The 24209-nt window shown below is 41.1% G+C and overlaps 1 protein-coding gene across 2 annotated transcripts in view; it reads right to left on the reverse strand.

Annotated features, from left to right (window-relative positions):
• Positions 1-24209, reverse strand: part of ARHGAP24 (Rho GTPase activating protein 24) — a 244367-nt gene that overhangs the window by 33388 nt on the left and 186770 nt on the right. For both annotated transcript variants that reach the window (XM_026068474.1, XM_026068473.1), the window contains exon 4: positions 8063-8185. In XM_026068474.1, coding sequence (XP_025924259.1) covers positions 8063-8185 — 123 coding nt within the window. The remainder of the gene's footprint in view (positions 1-8062; positions 8186-24209) is intronic.

The raw sequence follows: 24209 nt of genomic DNA on the forward strand, positions 1-24209 counted from the left end.
CAGACTTAGCAGTCTGCAGCAATGTGGGTCTGCTTGATAAAACCACACCAAATAAAATGATTTCTAAAAAATGATACTAGTGATGAATTAGGTATCTCTCATGATGGGAGTGTGAATTTGGTGTCTGACAGGTCCCACACCTGCACCATGTGTTGTCTCACTGCACAGCACAAAGGTTCTCTGTTTTTCCAAAACATGTTATCAGTTTGTGGGCCATACTGATCAGAGAAGGTCAGTTAAGGTGAAAGGAATTGACCCCAGCCTAGGATCTGGCTGACTGTTTTAAGCAGCCCTCAACTTTAAACCACTAATTGATTGAGACTGACAATAATAGAAAAAGTCAGGTGAATAGCCTTCAGCAGCTGACCTGGGAACAAAGGTCCTGGAATAACACAAAGYGGCTGGCACGGCCACATAATACTTTAGATGGAGTTTAGATGGAGTGGAATTATTTTTTCTTATCAGCTCTCTGCTCCTCTGTTCTCCAGCACTAAGCACCATTCTGAGTGGGTCAAAGATAGGCAGTATTTYCTTCTTTACAGAATTCTGTAATTTTTCTTCAACTAAACAAAAATAGAGAGGAAAAACCCCACTAAGAAATAGTGCTCGGAAAATTTTGTTCCTGTCTCACTCAGATTCTCTTAGCTTCAAGACTTCTCCCACCCCATGGCCAGTGTGATGGCAGCAGTACATAAGGCTTCTGCCCTGGAGTTTTAGCACAGGTACACACCAGAGGTTACTGCTCAGAAAAAGGAACTCTGAAAGAAGAGCAGAAGTAGCTACAGGTTGGAGAGGAATGTTTCAAAAACACTGCCAGAAGTTTGTCACACTGAATCAGATCAGGGCCTGCTCTGCTTCTCTGGCAATGGCCCATACTGCCTCCTCCTCCTCCAAAACTCTGCTCACCTTAAGTCACTGTGCTAGTGACCCTTCCTTGCACTCAGTCATTTTTTTCCCCCATTTACCCCAGATGTGCTTTCAGGGAGCACCCAAGGTGGTACTTACACAGAGAGCATCTTCTCTGAATCAACCTTTAAAAACTTGCAGCTCTGTCTCTCTTCAGATTTCTTCTGAAAAAGCTCTTCCCCGATGACACGACCCCCATGCAGGCCTGACATTTCATTTTTCAGGGCCTAATACAATGCAACATGGATCTTTATCTCTAGGTATTGTTCTCCACCACGTATCATCCGTGAAGATGATGACGGTGCATGTCTGCCTAAACATACAAGGTTATGATTCTCTTCTGGTTCTTCCAATGACTAGCCAATGGCTTTCCCTGCTAATACTGTTTTCTGCATTGTGGTTTAGAGGTCTAAGTCACATAGTTTAATACTAAATGATCTTCTTTATATAAGTTTATGTGCTAGATTTGCAGAAGGTTAGTTTTGCACATTTTTTATACTTGGTCATAAAATCTGCAAATCAAGTTTCAAGAATCGTATAAGGCAATTAATCTTATCATCTTTAATCATCTTTATGTTGACTTCAATGGGACGTGGACCTATATATATACATATACATACATACATATATGCACATATATATATATATGCGTTCTGCAGCTCTGATCTAGGGGCTTTATAACAATATTTTTGACTGAAAATGTGTGCAAGACCATGCAAGTGAAACACACGGTATCTAGAAGACAGCAAATATGCAGCATGGCCTCCATCATCCAGTCCTCTGCCCCAAACACTGCAGCTTCACTTAGGCATGTTTCAGACATGAAGAGTTTCTGTGCCAGAACATATTGAGAAACAATAAACAGCTGAAGCTCTTCATGGAGAGGCCAAGGCTGCACCCTGGGAGAAAAGACAGCTGTCTGCACACTCATTGGTTAATCCTTTTTTCAGCTTCCAAACATTTCTCAAATAGTTAAATGTATAAATGGGGGACAGACAGCCAAATAGCTCTAATTCACACCAACATGGGGAAACACACTTGTACACTTTTTATGGAAACATACACATCCTCTTGTACAGTCTTCAGAGGGACTGAACTCAGCAACCAAAGGAAGCATTGGCCCCATGCGCGTGTGTGTCTGTTGGGGCAAACAGCCTTCAGTACAATCTCAGCCACAAATGATAACGGATCTCTGCTGCGGCTGTGCTGGGATTGCCCTGGCTGGTTGTGGCTCCTCATCAAAGGGCATCACCCGTGATGCTACTACATCACCACTGAATGTCGTGAGCAGAGAGCTGCATGGCTGTGCAAATGGGAATGAATTTTGCAGGATAAATGGCAGCATGAAGGAACAGCTTAGGGAGGAGCAGGAGATGAAGATGATTTTGTTTGTGTACATCCTGCGTAAGATCACTTCCCACACAACATGACAATTTAGCCGTTTTACTTGGATTTCCCTGTCTAGCATAGTTTTTAAGGCAGCACAAACATTGTCCTGTTCCCCTAAACAAAGTTTGTCTTCTGTCAGAAAGATACTTCTCCCTCCCACCCCTGGCATTGTGACACCTTATCGTCACTTGTCCTATCTCCTTCTCAGACATGTGTTTCCCTTCCAGCACTACTAGCTGACACATTTTCAAAGCCAGTCTCCTCTTTGCCCTCCTCCCACCGGTGCTGCCACAGTCTATTTCAACAGGAATACGTGCAATGCAGAAGAAAAGACTTTAAAAATCTCTCTGCAGCAAGTGGAAATGCAAGCACAGGCTGTGGGATGGCAGGACGAAATAACAATGCAGCACTTGGAAGAGGACAGTGCACTGTAGGGACCCCCTTCAGTCCACCAAAAATCTCAGAATCCAAGGACTTAGTCTTCTGGACAGATGCATATTTATCTCGTTACTTTGCGCCCTCTCTTCTCTCCCCTCTCCCACACAGACAAAATACAAACCTAAACTCTCTCCCCTAATATTCTGCCAGCCAAATAGCCAGTTCTGAGCATCGCAGGTCCAATTCCCTGACTCTTCTCACTGATTTTTGCTCTGCAATAATCTTATCCCAAACCACCTCATTCAGGCAGCCCATTCATGGGCTATTATACAGAGAGGCAATGTCAGCTTGCCAACTACAAATAAATGAACAAAGAAGTAAATAAATCATTCGAGGGATGTCAGCATCTGCATTGTTTCATGCCTTTTGTTTCAGTATTCTCATCTGCACCAGCATGCATAGCCCCCTTGACTTCACAGAAACCATGGCTTCACTAGCAAAGCAGAACACAGCAACAGAACAGACCTACCTTTACGGAAACTAAAACACCGCTTAATTCTCCTATAAGTAGTTTTAGGAATGAAAGGAGCTGCTGCTAAGGCACCTGGGCTGCGGACTCCAGCATTTCTATCTTCAGGCATCATACAGGCCAGAGACCCCACGTCCCCCCAAAGCTTCCCTTTAGCAGCTGCATCCAGATGAAACGCCACGACTGTTCATCGTTACTGACTGCTGAGGAGTTTTTGTAATAGTGTATTTTCCTCTGGAGCTAGGAGATTTGTGGTCTTCTCAATCTCGGGTAGGGTTTGAAGCGATTTTAATGTTCTATTCCCTTCTTCAGTTTTGCTTTGGGGAACAATTTCCTTTCGTCTATTGCCTTTCGTTTCTTTTATTTCCTGCGGTGAGACAACTGTTTATTATGCAACGTCACAACAAAAGAGTTTCAGCAAAAAGATGTATCTTCCATTCAAACAGAAGTGTCTGCATGGACACAGGGGGAGAAAGACCTCATCCTCTCAGCTGGAACAGGGGGTGGAGTGGCAGGGACTCCAATTCCACTGGAAAAGGTCAGTACTTTGCGGTGCGCAAGGGGAAAGAAGAGAACAATACCAGAAAGGCCACCGAAGAATCCTCCAGGATACGATACTCCTTGCTGGCTCCTTTTATCTCTGTAACTGAGGGACAAAAATAACGATACCTTCGCCCAAAAGGCTCTCTGTCCATAATGAATTCCTTTCAAAAGGCCTTTTATATACCCAGCTCCCTGTCTGATGTTCTCGTGGGTTTCTTGCTTGCTTTATTGCCTTCAAACTACCAGAAGCTCTCATGGGAGACACACGTCAGATGCAGCAGCCGCGCATCCTTGCCAGCAGGATCCTGGGGAGTTGCTGAGGAATACGTGCCTCCACACGGGGATGCTCTGCTCATTTCCTCCCAGTCCCACGCCTGGCAATGGCAGCCACCGCCGCCGCTGCCTTCTGCTCCAGCCGCTCACATGCAGCAGGTGCAGGGAAACAATGTAAAGGAGGGAGCTGCTGCAACGCGATTCTCTGCTGTTGTGGATGACTTTGAGTTGACTTCAGGGGGCTGTCGTGTGTGGCAGCTTGAAAAGCAGTCAGGCTGCGCTCCCACAGGAGGTGCCAGACCTTACGCTACTGGCCCTGCTAAAACGCTCACGTCCCTTCGTCTTGCCTCCTCCCTCCCCCTTAGTTTCAAGCTCCGCAATTAAAGCTCAGGCCTTTCCCTCCTGTAAAAAATTGCCTTTTTAAATCTAATCAGGAAAGGAATGTCATGTGCAAACAAGCATTACATGTCCTGGCTCATTTACATTTCTTTTTCCATAGCTGCTTATGTTTTTGGTGCAAGAAAAAGCTGTTTCTGATCACTTTAGCAGATTGCTACCTCTCCCCCCCTTTTCTCTTTCTAGCACAGGTTAACAAGTAACAATTTAATGATATGGTTAATCATTTACAGAGCTACCTGCTCTGGTACCAGGAGTCCTCTCCCAATGCCAGACAAACTTTAAACATTAGTGGCTCACCAGGGCTCAGAGATATCCATTGAACATGCATACAACTTGCTTATAATGCTTAAAAGAACCAGAAAATCCAAATATGTTACTCAAACTGACACTTGCATGACAGCAGACTACTGTGGCTTACCATCTAGTGATAAAATTGAGGAAGCAGAAATAATACAGGTGTTTTGATTAATTGGCTATTTGAATTAATTTTTTCCTACAAGTAATTACTTGTTACTGGCCAGTCATCATCGTATGACTGTAACTTTTCTATATTTTGTTTATAGCTAATGTAATAGATAAAAAAAATTCACTTCAGTGGTTACAGCTCACAAATGCAAGCTCTTAAACAGCGTGAGAAGAGCCTTTCTTTAGAAAGCTCTAGAAAAATTCTTGCAGGAAGGGGTAATAAAAATATGAGTATGTCTATTCATATGTAACTACAGAATAGTTAACACTTTGGGGATCTCAGAATATCAACTTAAATAAGAAATAGTTAATCAAATGGTGACATTCGAGAGGCATGATTCTTAATGGTAACACATACCACAATACCACTTTTGCCTCACAGCAATATTCAGACTGTCTTCATAAACACTAAAACCTATTCTCACATTTTCCAGGAATTTAACTGTTTGCTTTCTAATACCAATAACCTTAAAGTCAGTATACTCGATCAGGAATTCCAACAGGGAAAAAAAACCTAAGTGTTTTAACTACAAATGAATTTAAACAGTAATTCAAGGACTGCACCCTTCTCTTGTTTTACACAAATCAGCACGCAAAGTCCTCAGCTAGGTGTTTCCATCATTAAGTGTCATTAAACACTCAACAACAACGACTGTGTCCTGAGAATTTCCCTGGTGGCTGGAAGGATTCCCAACCGTAAACCAGAAATAGCTCTTGCCCTATAAATGCAAATGAGGGGCTTGCGAAGAAAGCACAGGGTCAGGACTCGGGAGATTTCGATTCTGTTCCTAGCTCTGTCACAGCCTCTGCGCGTGGACTTGGGCTAGCAACTCAGTTTCACCAGATCTCAGCTCCTCACCTGTAAAATGGTGACACTTCTCTGCTTTGCAAAGGAACTTCAGGGTTGCTTTAGCTCGTATTTGCAATAGACAAATATGGTGGTGATGGGAGCCAGGCACACAACACACACACAAAGCTTCCCTCCTTGAAAAATACAGTTCTGTTACGCACCCAAATTGGTTACTGCCACAGTAACTTAGACTGCTATTGGACTGGAATAGGAGAAGAACACTGAAGAGCTCAATATAAAGCTTTCTTTACAAAAAGAAAGTTGTAGATGGGTGATCTTTGCACCATATAAACAAGCACATTTCTTCCCTAGCCGAACTGCAGGTGACTAAGCACCTCCTGCTTCCCCAGTTCCACACCATCTCCGTATGTCTGCAGAAGATCACACCTTTTAAGATAAACCTTTCACTTTGTTAGCCTGTGGGGTTTGCCCTGTGTGGGGTTTTTGTTTTGTTTTAACATTCTCCTGTGAGATGTACATGCCCAGATCTGGAACTGTACCAGCTCTGCCTTCATTAACATGTAGGTCCAAATCCCAGTGGGGCCAGTGCAACAACTGCTTAGCACCATCTTTCCAGCACACATTTCCACAGGAAGAGCCAAACAGAAGACAGACATGTTTGAGAAGTTGCCAGGCAAGCCCCCAGCTAACTGAGTCCGTCGGGGCAGCCCACCAGCAAGGGCCAAAGCTTTCTCCCAAGAACTGTATCACCTGAAGAAAGCACAAAGAAAGATGGGTGGCTCAAAGAAGAGTTTTATCCAAAACGGTAATTTTCTTTAGTCCCTTCCATCCTCTCTCCTGTACTGTATCTGACAGGTGGGAAAGAGACATTTGCAGTCAGCAAACGTGGTTTTCAGTGATAACTGCTCTTCTCTGTCATGAAAAAGCGCAGACAATCCTACCTTATTTTTCCACAGTCTAATAACACCTGCTGACAAGACAAAAAAGCCCTTAATACAATACTGGTGCTCTTTCACGTTGGGAAAATATTCCTATTCCCAAACTTTGAGATTTGAGAGCTTCAAGGAACAGTTTGATTGATACACAGACATTTTTTGTAGGTGTATGACTCATACTTGTATTATAATAACATAGATAATATTACAAGAATAATGATGTTGGAAATGATGATAATAATTCCAGCCCATTCAGTATGAGAGAGCTTTTTAAAAGACATCTGACAATAAATTTTGATCCAGTACTACTGAAATTACTAGGTCTGCCAATCAAAAGAGAAAGAATCTATCGCATAATGCTCTTGCTAATACCCCAGGGCACAGCTTTATATATTATCATCATTGGCCTTAGCTGTCACTTGCAGGAGAATCACTGACAGCCTCTTGTGACAGGTATTTGTCAGCAAGGTGACCCAGCTCCACTTCCTCTGCATACAGAACCCTCTGTATTAGTCAGGACCACAGCTATCAGACCACTTGCAAAATGACCTCAGCAACAGTGGCTGCAGTACTTTAAGTGCAAAATGGTGCAACCTGTAGTTCCTAACATAACTCTGTTTCGGTCCTTTCTCATTATGTGCAGGGTCTCATGAAATGGTGGGTGACCTTTTCTCCTGTTTCTAAATACCATGCTGCTTACACAAAGCAAAGATCCTGGGGGCAGCACACAAAGTTTTCGTGGATCTGAATACAACTGAATAAAGACACTCCCTCCCCCCTTCTTTTTTTTTTGTAAGAGAAAGAAGAGCAAGGAGTGTGGTTTTGTGAAGGAAACCAATAACTTCTATCCTAAAGGATGAGGTCAGAGCAAAGGCTACATGCATTRCAGTCTCCTCTGCAGCAGTGGGTAGGTCTTAGTCACCTTTCTTTGCCTCCATTTCTCCTTCAAAGTGGGGATAACAGTATTTTTGCCCTTCCAAGAGGGGCTGTGAACTGATGTCATTTGATGCTTTACAGTGTTTGACCTCAATTGGGATGGCCCAAGCACAGTGAAACAGTGAAAAACATGAACAATCTTTTAGCTGGTGACCAAAGGAATTATCCCAGTTTTCCCAGCGAGAAGCTGATTTCACAGAAGACCAGTCTTCTGTGAAAACTCCGGTTACCTTGGTGACACTCTACAATGTGCTGTCCTTCTCAAGGGAAGTAGTTTTAGACATTTTAAAGCCTTTTAACTGATCCCTCTATGTGGAAACGTGCCTGATACCTGTCTAACAAGTGAAAACAAAGGGTTTATTCCACCGTTTTTGAAATATCTAGATCATTCTCTCCTCTTCTTCACCGCAAAATGCTGACTGCGGCTGAGAGACAACAAAATAACCCCGACGTGTCTTTGTTCATCTGGGAGTCTGACATTTTCTCCAACTGACTCACCTCCTCCAAATGGCGCCCATATAACCCTACGAATGGATTTCACCCAGTCCTCCATGTCATTCTGTGTGCTTGCCATAAGAAGGTACGTCTCATGATTAGCTGTCATCCGCTCTCGGTCTCCTCCTGCAAGAGAAGATAATTGTACTTAGAAATCCTTTTGCTTTCCTGCCCAACCAAGCTCCTGCCCAACTGGCTGCTGAAAGCAGCAACAGTGGCTCTGAGGAGAGCAGACACAGATACCATGCACTGGCGTGTTTACTGTCAGCCATGGCATGAAAAGAAGGTCTTATAAGTACATTCCCCATCAGACAGTGAGAAGCTGTCAGGCTTCCAAAAGGAAATGAGAGGATAAATGTCACTGGTAAACAAAAACAGCCCCATGCTGTTCCAAGAACCACGGGGCCTGCACTAATCCGTAACTTGATATACGCACCAGAAGTTTTGCAGCAATTATTGCACCATGGCAGACGGAATAAACACAGAAAGAGAAAAGTGTGCTTTAAACAAGTAGGGACAACTTCATTTTTTATTTTCAGGAACAGTATGTGTCACGTTCACAGCAAYGACATTTGACACACGAGCGTTGCTGCGAATCCCTAGGGAGAAGGCAGCTGATGCTAGCAGTGGCACAGCCCAGCCCACTGGCTTGGACGGGTCTGATGCGGATTAGATTAAGGGGGAACACAGTGCTCCTTTAAGGATGAGCCAACACAAAAAAGGGTAAAAACAGAACTTAGCTGCCCACAGCTCCAAGTTTTCACTGTTGTGGTACTGCTTCAGCTCTATCCTAACAGGTACTACGTCAATGCAAGAGCAAAAGAACAGAACTCAAGTCACCTGTAAAGCACAGAAAAGGAGTAAATCCTTCTAAAAAGATAGTTCCGGGTATTTTGAAGACCTTCCACTGAGCCAACGGCATGCACGTACACCTCACGTCCAAACTCGATGCACCTAGAAACCASGAGTTTTGTCCTCATCTCTATCCCACTTCTTCCATCCCTATTTTTAATTCTGGTCATACCTAAAGTAAAGATTTCTGTTCATTAGAGCAGGAGCACTGCTCCTGGGAGGCCATCTTCTAAAGAGTGCCATGATCAGTGCTGGGCACTGTAGCAGCTAGGTTTCTAAAGAGGAATTTCCTAAGGGTCTAACAAATCCAACCATGACTTCCTGGCACAACCTGGTCTATTTTATACGTCATCTACAGTTCTCTTCCCGAAAAGACACAGAAACACAGATACAAACAAAAAGCCTCAATATACTGTCACACCTGGCAAATATAATATTTTATGGAAGTGTGTTTCTCCCAAAATGAAACAACGTTTTGCACTTCACTGAGCACTGAAACACAGACTTCTTCTGTATTGAGCTTAACAAATATATTTAACAATACAACACAAAATTCAGCAAAGCATAGGACAAGAACATAGCATGCAGCTGACAGAAGGCAAGAGGACATGGAATATTTTGCTGATAAAATCTAGTCACCTGAGTTGAATTTGGCCAAAGAATATCAGGCTAAAACATGCAACAGTACCAGAAGTTTTATACATCTGTGTAAAACACATGAAAGGTATTCTGTATGTATTCAAACAACACCATGAACACTTGCCTTGCTCTGAATTAATTTCTACTTTCCGGAAAAAGCAACAACCATAACTTTAAATTAGGATGGAAAAGAAAATCAGTTCTTCAAAAGGAGGATTACAGTCATCTTAGAGATGACTTTAGAGAAAAAGCATGCAATACAGCTATACCCTTTTTGTGGTTGATGTAAATTTAAAAATTGTATTTATATTATCATACTGTTCTGCAGCCTTTTTTTTTTTTTAATGGATCAAGACTCTGTAAGGGGCTGTACAAAAAGATCAAAAAGTTGTATTTATACAAAATACATGTCAGATCCAGGAATTAAACAAGAGATGATTTGATTTTCTTACTACTTGTGATAATGAAAAAGATGACAACCAAGTGATGGCCCTTCTCTTTGGTGTCTGTTAGATTGCTCCATATTCTTTTAATAGCCTGCATATTTAAAGTTGGTGGACTATGTGAGATTTACTCAGTGATCGTTTTATAACAAATTGGAGGGTGCTCTCCAGATAAACTGAATTCATCCCAGAAGTCTAGATAGTTCGTTTGCAGTGTGGATTCCAGAGCAGTACTCTAAACAGCTAACTAAATTAAACATCGATATAGCTAATACATAATTAATCTGTGTTTAATTTAGCAGAGAAGGAAAGTATAATGTTTTGTTGCATTTTCTTTTGGTATAAGAAACTAAAACTTTCCTAACCAGAAGATCTTCACCATTTTATACCAATTCTGGATCAGCTTTGTAGTTCAATCCCTTTCCTTCACATTGAATACCAGATCTTGCAGAATTCTTCTACTGTCTTTTGACTTAGCTACTACTCAAGAATTGCCAGAGATCGGCATGAAGCCTTGCTAACAGATATGTGGGGATACAGTAGCATAGGTTTGATTTGTGTATTACTRCAAATGTTAATTTTTAATGGGACTATATTTAAAATACATGTTGAACAACATCTTGCAAAGGGACAAGAAAAAATGCCCGTGATACAGTAAATACCCATCTCAAATAAGAAATATTGGAAAAATAGAGAATTACAAGGCCCTTTCTAAATCTTAAGCAGGTCTATGTGACACCTTTGAAAGATGCTGAAAAGTGTTTAGAATCTGCATTCCCTTTTCTTCGTATAACATTACAGTTACTATTTTAATGGAGAATGAGTAGATCACCACCTCCAAAAATCAGACATCTATTCATACCATAGATATTGGTATGAAGTATCTCTGCTTGAAAATGGTGCTGGGCATGAAATTCATTAAAGATGCAAATGCATCCTTAATCCTTTCCTAAGAGAGTGCAAGTCATAATATATTTTAGCTGCATGGCAGTACAGCTCGAGATTACACCTTTTACAGTGAAGCTCCCTTTCTGCATTTGCAGTCCAAGTACAAGAGATACATAATCCTGTGGGTTGGGGCCTCTTTGTGACTAGGCAACTCAATGGTCTGGAGTATGAAGTCAGCCTTTGTTTTGTCTTTTCCCCTTGTTAATTTGCAGGTGTCACAGAATCTGGAAGAAGCAGAACCCAGGATACCCCATCAAAGATGTGGACTCTGGCATATCTGAGATGAAAAGCTGCTCTTTACACAATTATGCGTATATCCTGTTTCTTCCAACCTCTGGTAATGGCCAAAAACAACTTGGTCCATATTGTTTCTCAAAACTGTAATGTAATGCCATATTTTTTTTTTCCTACAGCCCTAATCAATCCCTAAACTTTTGTTTTCTTGGCAGCATCACAAAACAAATTCATATTTATTGAAGAAATCTATCCAGAATTTCCATTTGGATTGGAAACAGTGACACAGCGCAATTCCATGATGAATCTTCCACTTTGAACAGGTCAGATTTCTCCCCCTGCCTCATCTTTTCCTCTAGCAATAACTTGGGTTCCCAACTGCTCCTTCACACCTCCTCGAGCGGCTCAGTAACTGGTAAATACAGACTGCTGCTGAGCCTCCTGATCAGGACAGCCTGTGACCACTCAGCCCCATGCTGGGTGCAGCTTTGTGCACTGAGCCAGCACCACTTTGATACAAGCAAGGCAAAGTATTTTAAGAACTCCTGCCAGCAACCGGAAAAAAACAATTAAAATACAGCGAGGCCAATTCCTGCAGGGACCCACTGCACAGAGGGAAAGAAAGGGAACGGCCTGTATTTGCTCATGCAACACCACACCACACACTCAGAAAAGCATAAATAGGTGGTGACTGAATTTAACGGGTGATTGTAGCCTGAAATATCAAACCCAACAGCTCTCCTGCTTTTTTGAAATATCAGACTCAACAACTCTCCTGCTTTTTATCATCTGTTGATTAAATATGGATGCACAAACCTTTTGCATTCAGCTGAAAAAAAATTTTTAGTCAATGTGTTTTGTTAGTGTATTCTCTTCTCCTCTCTCTAACCCTACACCTTTATTGGATCTGTGACACCCTTCTCTTACCTAAATGCAGCCCAAGCTGAACTCTGAATGAAGTACTTGCTTGTCCTTTTAGAAGCATCTTGGATTTCTGGCAAACTGTAGTTCCAGCATTCTTGAGAATGGAATGCAAAGGGATGAAATTCATACCGCCTGCTTAAAAGAGAATCTTCTCCCAGGAGGAGCATCAAAAAGTAGGATTAATCTGATTTTTCTCAGCTGAGAATGTCATGGACAACCTCAAAAGAATATGCACATTCCAACAGAAAATTTGGGGGCCAATTTCAAAGTGAAACAGTTCTATATTCCCTTGTGCATTTCTCTTAGCTACAAACTCTGAAACCCTCACTCTCAGCTCGGAAACTAAAAGATGGTGAAAGGCAGCTTGGCATAACAACAGAACCCACTGGGTTTTATTCAGAAATATCCCCTGTTGGATGTTTTTTACTTGGTTCCTGAGTTTTTGGTTTCTGAGGAAAATGCTAAATAGCGAAATTTTAGCCTTCTGACATTTCACATCAATACACTGAGTGGACATCTATATGGTATTCAAATGGCAACTCCTGGCTACTCATCACCTCAGAAAAAAATCAAGACACTTAAAAGCCATAAAAGCAAAAAGAGTTAGGAGCTGAAACTCAGCTCCTAATTAGTTTCTGCAAATCTTGCCTCAGGGGTCCTTTGTCTTCTTTCTGCTCCACCCTCTGTTTTCACTTTATTTTTTGTTTTTATAGCTTGTCTTTCTTTCAGATAATTTTGCTCTCTATGTGCTCTGGAATTCTGCTCCAGTTACTGCTGTTCATCACTTCTGCAYACATGCACTGAACACTGCCCACTTCTCCTTCACATCTGCTGTATCAGCTGAAGTCTGATAGCTGCACCAGCCTTTAAGGTAGAAGAGTTGATCCTGTACAGCTGTTATTCCACACAAATACTCTGCCAATCAGAAAAGTACACATCGTCTTCTCTATGTTTTGTGTAAATCTTCTGAATCCAGCTACATGTAGAAATGGGTACCATCCCCTTGCGCARTGAAGCAGACATGCTCGCCTCTGTTCAGACGTACGATGCTCCCGTGCAAATGAGTATTTATATTTCCTGCTCATGATTCCAATTAGCATTTCTTCACAAGCCAAAGTCTGATAATTATGATAGAATTCATGACTGTCTTCCAACATACTGTGTTCTTAAATCTTCCCCTATGCTACAAATGAACTGCAAGGCAAGCAATATATTTAATCTATTTTTCTGGGAAAACACACCTGCGTTTCCTTCGTCAACTTTCATTTTACAGAATTTGTACTCAGGCTTTTTGTTCTGAAGCAGGAATCATCTCTGCAAGTTGCAGAGGATACTAGAATATCAGAGATCAAGATGAGCAACCTTATTCTGTTTTTCCTTGTTTGTTAACGAACAAAACCCAATTAATGATTATCCAAGCTTGATATTAACTCAACACTAATCACTGTTACTTTAAGCATAGCAGTCTGACTTGGCACACTGATGAGCTACTAAAAGATGGTTCAAATCCATGTGTTCATCTTCCATACACTGACATTGGCAACTACAGGGCCCATTTATCCTGCAACTTTAAATGAGTTAAGAAACTCATTTACAGCTGCTAGGTCTTATAATGATGCTGGACTTTAATCATACTGTAATACAAGATCCGTTCTATTGGCTGTAGCCCATGCTCACGAATCCTGTGCATCCTGAGTCTGATGGAAGCCATGACTAAGTGTCTTGCAAGAAGGATTCAGGTTCCTGCAGTGACCTCATATGGGACAATTTGCACTTCAAACTGCCCTTGCACTGTTAGACTGGTCCAAGCCTTAAAACATTTTCTTTTCATTCTAACTGGACCAGGGGAAAAATCTAATGGCAAAAGGCTTGGGTTATATCCCATTTTGAGAAGAAAAATGAAGGAGTTGAGCATCAGGATGAAACTGAATTTCAAAGGGAACTGAATATCCAGTTGTCTCTGTGATTCACTGAAAAACCTTTCCTCATGGCAAGTGAGAATCTATGCTCAAGGTTTCTGTTAGAGTAGGACAGATGTAGCAACTGCTGCATCTCAGATGACTGATTTAAAGACAGAGTAGAAAGAGACACAGCTATTTGGAACGTGCAACATTTTTGAACTGTACACACCACCTGTTGAGCTGCAAAGCATAGGTTCTTACAGATGTGTTGGAGAGGAAGCAGGAACAATGAATTTCTGCATATCAGCTGGGGACAAGCTTCTGATGATGCAGATAGCATGGGGTTTGCAGACATGAGCTGGATTTTTTTATTTTACTTTAATTCTGTAAAACTTTTTTATTCTACATGTGCCTGGTTATTGCACCTGCTCTGATGGCTGTGCAAAGCTCCACCAAGAATTTAGAGCATCTATCTAATTGAACTAGGCTGAAAGAAAGAGTATATAGCCTGAGTCCAACTCACTGCCATCTTTTTCTTTTACCACACAATGATGGTAAGTCTGAAGTACCAAGTTCTTCTTGATCACCCAAGCCCGCTTGTAAAAAATTGCCAATGGAGAAATATCAGAGACAAATACTCTGTACTGACGGGAGCCTCAGCATTACTTTTGAACTCTCTGTTAGATAATACATGCTATATTTTCTTATCAGAAGAGACCTGCTCAATGGAAGCTCCACACAACAGTCTTATTGAATTTTTCCCCACCTGTACTAAACTCCTGATATCTCTCATGGCACAGGTTGTCTAAAATATGTCTATTTCATGAATGGAGGAAAGACATCCATAAAGTGAAGGTGCGATGTAGGACCTTGGAAAGCTGAAAGTCAACTGGAGACACTGAGAACTCATTGCGAGTTAAACAATCAAGTCTTGAAACACCGGATTGTTTTATCCTGCCCCGAGAAATTAAACTGAAAAGTGCAACCTAGCAACACAGCATGTCATTCAGGTCCACAAAACCCACTGACCAGCTTATAACAAAGAGATTTTTAGCAATCATATATGTTAGCTTTTCATTTGATGATTCTTGAGACTTTAGGATTCATGTTTTCATGATCTTCATGACAATATTGAGTGCAGAAACTTGGTTTTCTTAGGAAAAAATAGAAGCTACCAAATTAACATATTGTAACTATGTAGCATTTTTTAGCATCCCATCACAAGAGAAAGTAGAAAACAAGCTGAAACATTTCACTTCCATATCGCAAAATAAAATACCATTGAGACCTACCAATAACTGAAACAAGGAACTTCTTACTGGCCCTGTTATATGACATACTAGATTCTAAAGATAGGAGATGTATTAAGAGAAAATTCTACCATATTTTCTAAGCCCTAACAATATTACATGAAGTAATATGGTGGCTGGTATTCTACAAATGTTTAGACTGATAAATCTACACCATCTATATGGCTAGATGTTACAATCTACATGGCAATCTAGATAGCTAGATGTTACAAAACTTCAGTAGCCACCATTAGAATTTCATTTGTAACCATTTTTTAAAAAGGGTTCTGTAAAACTTGGAAATATTCTCTGTTGTTTGTTCTGTTACAAGCACAGCAGGTATCAGGATCTAGTGCCAGTATCCAGCATTGCCAGGCACTCAGGTTTTCTTTCTTCAGCCAAAGAGGGAGGTTGAAAAAAAAGACTCAAGTCAGAGCTGTTCTTTCCAAGTATTGTGCTGGTGACACTGAAAGTAATATTTACAAAWAGGTTTTGGCCAGTGAGTTATTTTGAGTTCCATTATATAGTTCCATTACATCTTAAACCTTGATGACAGGTAATAGACTGGATTGAGAAAGATATATAAATTACAATTTCAATTATTTTAACCAGGGTGCTCCTTTTATATCCTCTGTCCTTGTTCGGCTCAGTGCTATTCCATCATCTGAAAGGAGACAAAATATGGCCAGCACTCGTATCACCTATGCATTTTAAATGACTAATATCACCATACCTGAAAATCCTGGCTTTGAACTACACAGTTATCAAATTCATGTTATTTTACTACCAAGCCATATTAGACGCACTACTTAGTTTTTCTCTCCACGAAGAACTAACATATTTTTTCCTAAAGAGGAGAAATAAGAAACTGCAAAGAAGCCAGTAAGGAAAGTACTGCTTTTTAAATATTTCAGTACAAAAAACATTTTCTGCGGATAGCATCCATCTTTTGAATTAATAATCTTGAAAGCAATTCTCTGCATTAAAGTTGTACTGTTTTTTTCTGTGCATATTAGCTTTTCCACTTAAGCGCTGCAGACTCATTTAAGTGGCTAAATGGCAAAAGGCTAGTAACACAAGTACATTCCCCGGTGGGCACTGCACTCTACCACAGTTTGCCATTTGCAGTATGCCTGGAAGAAAGCAGGATGTTTTAAATAGGAGAATGCATTGTTTGCATGAAGCTCTGAACCAGCTGCTTTTGGATACCTGCAATGAGAGTTTGGGAAATATATCCATCAGCTGTAACATGATGAATAATCTGTACAGATAGCTTTTCCCTATAATACAACTGGAACACAAGTGTCTGTAAAGCTTTAACATAACAGTAAGTTTAATGCCTTGAACAGTAGCAGCATGAAAACAGTGCCATAAGTGCAATTTGCATAGTAAAATACTTAAGTGTTCTGTATATTGCATAGCTACCAAAAGTCTCTCTCCTAACAAATAATTACTGAAACTGCATAAATATCTGAGCAAGAAACTGTGATGCTTGCTCATGAGCAGTCATCATTGTGTTACAAAGATGTCATTAATGGGGGGGGGGGGGAACACAAATTCAAATCATCCCTTGTACTTTTAACAGCTCATCTCCCTCATGAGGTGATCCAGCAATGTGCCTTGTGGATTTTGTCCTTGCTGTTTAGTCCTACAGGTCTTTCCTTCAAACCTACCGGTCACTTCTATTCCAGGTGCCCCACGGGCTTAGAGACCCTCAGGACTGTTCCTGTGAGAGCGCCCAGTTTCAGTGTTTTCTATGCTCCCCCTTGACCTGCCTGGCCACGGCTCACAGGAACAGCAGCTCTATCTTGCTTCTGCCATTGATCCGTGAGACTATGGCTGCTTTTCCCGGGAAAGATACAGAACACATCAGTCCATTACTCTTAACAGCAAATCAGTTCATTATCCAACTGCTCTAGAAGCCACCAGCACTGCCGAGGTTCTTCTGAACCATTTCAAGTTTCACCACACAGCCCAGTTTCCCAACATGCTGACTCATAGAAGTTCCCAGCTGTACCAGAGTGAGCTGACACAGCTCTAAAAAAATTAGAGCTAAAGCATTTATTCTCTGTCTTTCCAGACATATGTCTCAGTCTTATGCTTCCTTTCTCCCCTACCTTTGTTGCCCTTCCTTTATTCCCAGCTTGAACTTCTGCTCTGCTTCAAATGGATTTCATGGTTATCCACCTCATCCTCAGGCACAGATCCCATGTTGTGCTTATTTGGTATAGTCTGTTCCTTCCCTTTCCTTTCACTAAGATGCTGCTGCCAGTACGATTAGCTTTTGTATCTTCCCCTCTCCTAGGGCTGTTCCCAAATAGGGAAGCTTCCACTTGCAAATCTCTCTATCTCTTCCTGCTCAAGGCACATTGCCCAGAACACTTTGTTACAAGTTGCATTAAAAGGCCAYCGTGCCTTGTGAAACCCATCACAGCTCTACACTTCACCAGACCCCAGAGCAGCAGCACGCATCGCTGCGTTCCCTGTTAATCAGTGCCACATGGAAGTCGGAGGCACTCTTGCTTTGCACTTTTGTTAGTTTTCAGCTTCCCAGAAAGAATTTTTCAGTGTTGTTAGCATCCTTGTGATATAGAACGTGCTCGGAATTGTCATATTCRCTATTCTGTTGCTGTGACTTTCAGCTATGTTCAGAGTCGTTAGTCAGTGAATACCCTTTCTTATTTATGCTAAAATTCTGTTAAACTGTAACAGCAAAAAATATTTTTATGCACCTTTTTGAAACATGCTAGTTGAGATTAAATCACTTTTCTCTGCCCGTATAGTCAAGATTGGGGCTGAACTCACAGAAGCAGATGGAGCAGGAAAAAAAGTCAGGCTTCAGATATACAAGTCATGCCTTTAAAGAAAAGGAATTTCTTCAATGCAGTGACTGCAAATATCCTACACATACAATCTGGCACTAATGTGAAGCTTCACAAGCATTATACAAATCACATACTGTCATTTCACCTGGTATTGACACAGTATTACAGCTAGTGCAGGGCAGTAGCTAAATAATTTGGTGGAACAACAAAACACACACTCAATATGCCTCTTGTAGTGGATTTTTGCATGGGTATTTTTGGTGGCAAGAAGTAGAAAATATCAAAGAAAGCAGAGATTGGCCACAAGAAATCCACTTACCTACATCCTTCCTGACTACTAGGATTTGGGAGGTACACAATACAGATCCAGGTGCAGATAAACACTGCAGTCCCCAGTTGTTTGTGTACGTGTGCAGTACCCTATTCTCCAAACTTAACCATAAAGAGCTTGCCTCTGAAATTATGAGTGTGAGAAAGTRCAAACTAAAGGGGAGATTCTTGCATAATTCCATAAACCATTAAAAAGAACTTTGGCTTTTTAGTGAAAACACGGCAACAGAGGATATAAAATTGAATTGTCACGGGGGGTTGGGGTCACAAAATGTCAAGCATTAGTGGTCTTGCAAGATGTAGTGGATCCCTTCACTGTCATCTGCTGTAATTAATTTCTCCTAACAGCAAACATAAATACCAATGATTAGAACTGACTTATATATACACATTAAAGATACCTTACTGTACTCCAATCATATGAAAATAAGAATCTTTGAAGTACCTCAAGGAGGACACCCAAAATGACCATCGCATTGCTTTAAATTTGACCAGTCACTAAATTTGTTTTTAGAGAAAGCCTCTCTCAGCTTACGCCCATCTCTCTCTCTAAAGGGGAGGGGGGGACAAAAAATCCCCACAGAGCTGGTCTAAACACAGTCAACAACATAAAAAGATGCTCTGGAAGAAGTGGAATGCAAGGGCTCTGCATTAGCAAAGAATGGGAGCTTCAAACTATGCTGCTGGAGAAATAGGTAGCCTACACTATAAAATGCTTTCTTTGCTTTACAGCATTACTTCATGAATCACACTAAAGTGCAAAGAACTAACTTGAAATGGATTATTTTGAAAGGTCAGTTCCTCAGCGCATATTTGTATGGTGTGTGGCCTAGTGGGAAGTTAAACCTCTAATGATTTTAAATAAGGGAGAGTCAATACACAAAAGGAAGCTCTTCTGAAGTACGAATTCACCCAGAGACTGGGGGGGGGGGGGGGGTGCTTACTGTGACCCATGGTCACATGAACTTCAAGCTGCAAATCTGGGATGCCAAGATGCCAGAACCCAGGTGGCCTACATCAACCTTGGAGTCTAACAAGACTGACATTCAATGCATGCCGCCGCTTCAGCTATCAACAACTACTCGTTAAGCTCTCTGCTCTTTTTTAATATGGAATACTAAGCCTGCAGCAGATACAAATCTAGATGCTGTTTTGTCAGTCTAAACATGCTTCTGTGTACACAGCACAAGGAGGAAAATTAACTCAGCACAAAACCACTGCTGAACTGCTAAATTCTTGTGCTACTTCTTCAGAAAGAGGTGAGCAAAAAAAGAACTGGAACACTCTGATCGGCAGGTAACTGTTCGGTGTCCTCGGATGGTGAAATTACTGTTGCTAGTCATAACTTGATCCAGTCCTTGTAATTCTTTGTGTCTCACCCAATGTCCTGGGTCCTGCTTCCCCACCGACAAGCAGGCACTAACATTGTTTATTAATTCTAAGGTAACAGAACTGTTCTGCAAAACACAGACATGCTGTACTTCTTCTAGCTTTACAGAGTCAATTACTTTGTAAACATCTGCAAAAAAGACAGAACAACCTTTTGAACATCCAATTTTGAACAACTTCCAGAAAAAGCAGTCAGCCTGCCTCACTTCTTCAGTGTGAAATGAGCATATTCTGTGCACGGTGCTTTCTAAGCGTGCACCAAATCAGGCCCAAACATAGAAGTATTTCATCTCTCCATCAGAGAACCAATTACTTCAACTCCTGTCTGGCTTTGAATTTGATCACAAAGAAAAATGATAGCTCTTTGTGGCATGTATACACAACCCAAAGGATGCAAAAATGCAAACTGAGCAAACATATATCATGCATACACATCATTTCATCATAACATCAGTTGTTCAATAATGTAAAGCCATCTCTTAGCAGTTTAGAAAATAAAGCAAGTTATTCAACTGAAGCTTGAGGGCCAATTTACATGGGCACAATGCTATTACCTAATACAGAATCAGGTCTCAGCATGAGAGAGTCTTCCATCTTATCAAAAGTGGCAGGAAATTTTAGTCATCAGTTCAGGACGTTTGTTATACAACTCATCCAAAATCAGACATCTCCAAAAACACTGTGCTTCTCAGCACCATTCTGGAATATCAGCTCAGTATTAGTGCAGACAGAAGCAGTGCCACTTAATGAATTATCAGCACAGCTCTTTAGTCCTTCAAATGACTTTGAGATTTCTAATTCAAGTGCAGCTTTTCTCAAGAAAAAACAACCAAACAAAACAGTTACCTGCAGAGCACAAACAGACCTCAGTAAATCCCTGTGCCCTGCAACAGAGTGGATCGAAATAAAAATGAGCAGAAAGCTCATTTCAGCTTTGTTTCTTTATATACAAGCAACAGAAAGGAACCTGTTGGTATCACACTCCACTTTTCCCCACCTCACTCAAGAACGCAGAATGATCCCCAAGTGCATTTGCTTCTAATTTGGGCAGGTCTATACCTTTGCCTTGAAAGCTAGAACATACATACCAAAGGATGTATTTTTCAGACAAATCTTGCTTGGGTCTAATTTCTGACTGTATACTCTATAGATTTTTAAAAGTACTTAAAAAGAGTAATCCATTGTATTTTAAAGTATTGCTTTTAAAAGGAAATTTTATGGGATGAAATGTAAACTTGGTTCACGGTACAGAAAAAATGTCATCACTGTGAAGTGGATAATATACATTTTCACAGATGGATCTTGTACAAAGAAAAGACTGTCTTCTGTCTACTTCCCATTTCTTTGAAACACTGGAAGATGACCACTGAAGAGGAAAAACTCCTGCCAGCCACAGTCCTGCCTCTGTTGGGTAAAGATGGCCGCTCTTTCCCTCTACACTTAAACTCAGTTAATTTCCCACTCAGAAAAAATCTGTAGAAACCCTGACTTGCATAACAGATTCAAAAAATGTTTGGCAGCAGCATGGACACTGAGCAAAATGCTCATCACAGACCCACTGCTTCTTAGGAGAAATCACAGGAATTCTTCAGTTGTAAGAAATTAAACAACAGTTGTGGACTGATACCATCTGTGAGTTAGGAAATGTCAAACATCAATGCTCTCCATAAGGCAGACATGGCGAGGGAGGAAATAATATTATGCATATCTTCAATAATACTAGCTCTGCTTAAGAGAAGATTGCTTGTTGTTTCTTACATTTATTCACTTAGAAGTACTTCATCACCACTGGGCTAGTCAGAGAGGGCCTATCAAAGAATTTAGGCCAGGCTGGTCATACGCTTAAAGTGGTTGTAGTGCCAATGCAACCAATGGAGTTTCAACAGCTCATATGAAGTGTTTTGCCCCCAGATACTCATTCTGTATGAGAACAACCCACTCGTGTTTCCATGATAAAACTGTGTCAACAACAACGAGTTGGATGTCTAGGTCTGAACTAGGCACTGCACACTCTTTTTATGGAGAAGAAGAAAAACTGCCACAGAGTGATTCATCTGAGCTATCTTTGGGGGGGGCCTCTTCTAGGATGACATGAATCACCCTGTGGAGGAATCAGTTCTCTTCTGTGCCATTCATGCAGACACATTCACACTGGTTTTATTTTCAAGTTTGCTAACACTTCTCTGTGGGTCCCTTAAAAGTATGTTTCTCCATGCAAATGTTAGCACCCGGCTCACCGGGCTCTTCTGGACTGCATACCAACTTTTATATATGCACAAGTATATGATTATGAGAAGGATTCACAGAAGTATTAGCATTTCTAAAACAGCTGATGGTTGAAAATATATCCCCAAAATATCTACAAACAAATTATTAAGAAATATCAGTAACTATACAACGTAAATAATTCAGAATTAACCAGAGGACAGTAGATAATTGTTAGTTAATTAGGGCAGTGCATGACAAACATTAGATGAAATCATTAGGCATTTCTGATTTATCTTTGGAACATTTCTGTAGGTGCATGGAAGGAGTTAAATTCTGGTGATGGGAAAGGTGACAAAAAAAAATAAATCAATCAATGACAATAGCAAAGTATTAACCAGCAAAGTCACACACACAGCAGATGCTGGCTAATACTGAAGAGACAGCATCTATCCTTCAGGTACACATTAACCTTTTCATGAAGCACAGAGCCTGAACCATGGAAAAAGTTAGAAACTTGGGATAAGGACCTAAAGATGACATGTAGATATTTGCAAATAACGAAACAGAGACAGGAATTTAACTGCCATTGGCTTCTTTGAAAAATGTGCTATTCATAAACCACATGCAATTTAAGCTGAAGCCTCTATACAGAAGTTGGTGTAGCTTTCTGACACACTCATTATCTAACAGAAGAGTATGAGAATGTTAGTTTGAAGTTAGGGAAAACAAGAGCACAGAAGTTTAAGATGATTCTCCAGCTATTTTGAAAGCTATAAAATCATTCGATAGCAAATTATATTTTTCTGATGGATTTTTAAAATTTCATGCACTCTGACAAAAGTTTATAAATTCAATAAAAAGGTTATTAATCGCTATCAGACTACTGTCACTGCGGGGTTAACATTCCCTATGGATGCTGCTTTGATATGAAGGATATGGAATATTTCCTTCTGACTTGTGCACTAAAAGACACAGCAAGCAACTGTCCCTAAACCATGCAGCATATATGGTGGAAGATATTTTTATAAGGACAGAAATTACACGATAAGGTGAAAGTCAATAAGAGATAAATATTTGCCACCGAGATGACTCATTTGTCACCACGTCTCCATTCCAACTACACTGGGAATTGCGGGACCTCATATTGTGCTGTGCATTAAAGTTATCGAAACTTGATTCTATTTATTTTTTTTCTTTTTGGGAAAGTGACCCTGATATCTCAGAAAAGACTCTCTCAGTCTCAGTGACACAGCTGGGAAGTATCAAAAAGTTCATGAGAGAACCTGCTCTTGTAAGGTTTCCCACATAACATCTAGAAACTAATCCCTCAGATAAGAATGCCAACTGATGCTTATCCAAACCACACTGCTGAGCTCTTCCGAAGCGCAGCTAGGCACTCACCGGAGGGGAGAGGGCAGTCACCCTGAGGAACGTGCCATTCTTACGTGACGTGACCAACGCTCTCCCGYGGGGCAGCTGAGCAGAAATTCCAGGCGAGCCTGACACGTTAATTTAAAATGAATTCTCCCAGTCTTTTACAGACTCGCTGGTGGTTACTAGACAAAAAGAAGTTCCCTATCACGAGGGAAGCCAAGTCACTTCTGCCATTTCCCAAAGAACATCCCCAGACTGTACTGGATGCTGTGGCCAATCTATCAGATACAATCCCTCAGTGAAGAGATTAGTTCCCAGTCCGAAATAGTCTCCTCTCTTGCAGCTTTCTCACTGAAACAAAACATTCCATTTAACATTGTTTTACAGAGCTAAATCAAAAGTTTGTTGTCTAGCACAGAGTCAACGACAGTAGTTAGTACAGCAGCCTCAGAGCAATCTGTGAGCATGACTGTGGTTTGGGGCGTCTCCCTGTTTCAACACGGAGGTTGGGTGCGACAAGCCACATGGTACCCCTCTCCGAAAAACTGCTCCACTAGCCTGATGGGACACGAAGGAGGAGAGGTGCCGAGCCAAAGCTCCAGCCCTGTTCTGGGATGGGCCTTCCCTGTGCTCAAGAAGCAACGGGACAGCGTACCTCTGCAAAGAGGCGTTCTGCTCCCTCTGCCCTTGTATCGGCACGGGCCACCCCTGTAGGCTACTGGCTAGCTGCTTATGTCATATTAATTCAGGACTGGCTTCTATACACCCTAGTAATGTAGGCTGGGGTGTTCATT

This window comes from Apteryx rowi, unplaced genomic scaffold (assembly GCF_003343035.1).
Source record: "Apteryx rowi isolate R43461 unplaced genomic scaffold, aptRow1 scaffold_270, whole genome shotgun sequence".
In the NCBI taxonomy this organism is placed as follows: Eukaryota; Metazoa; Chordata; class Aves; order Apterygiformes; family Apterygidae; genus Apteryx; species Apteryx rowi.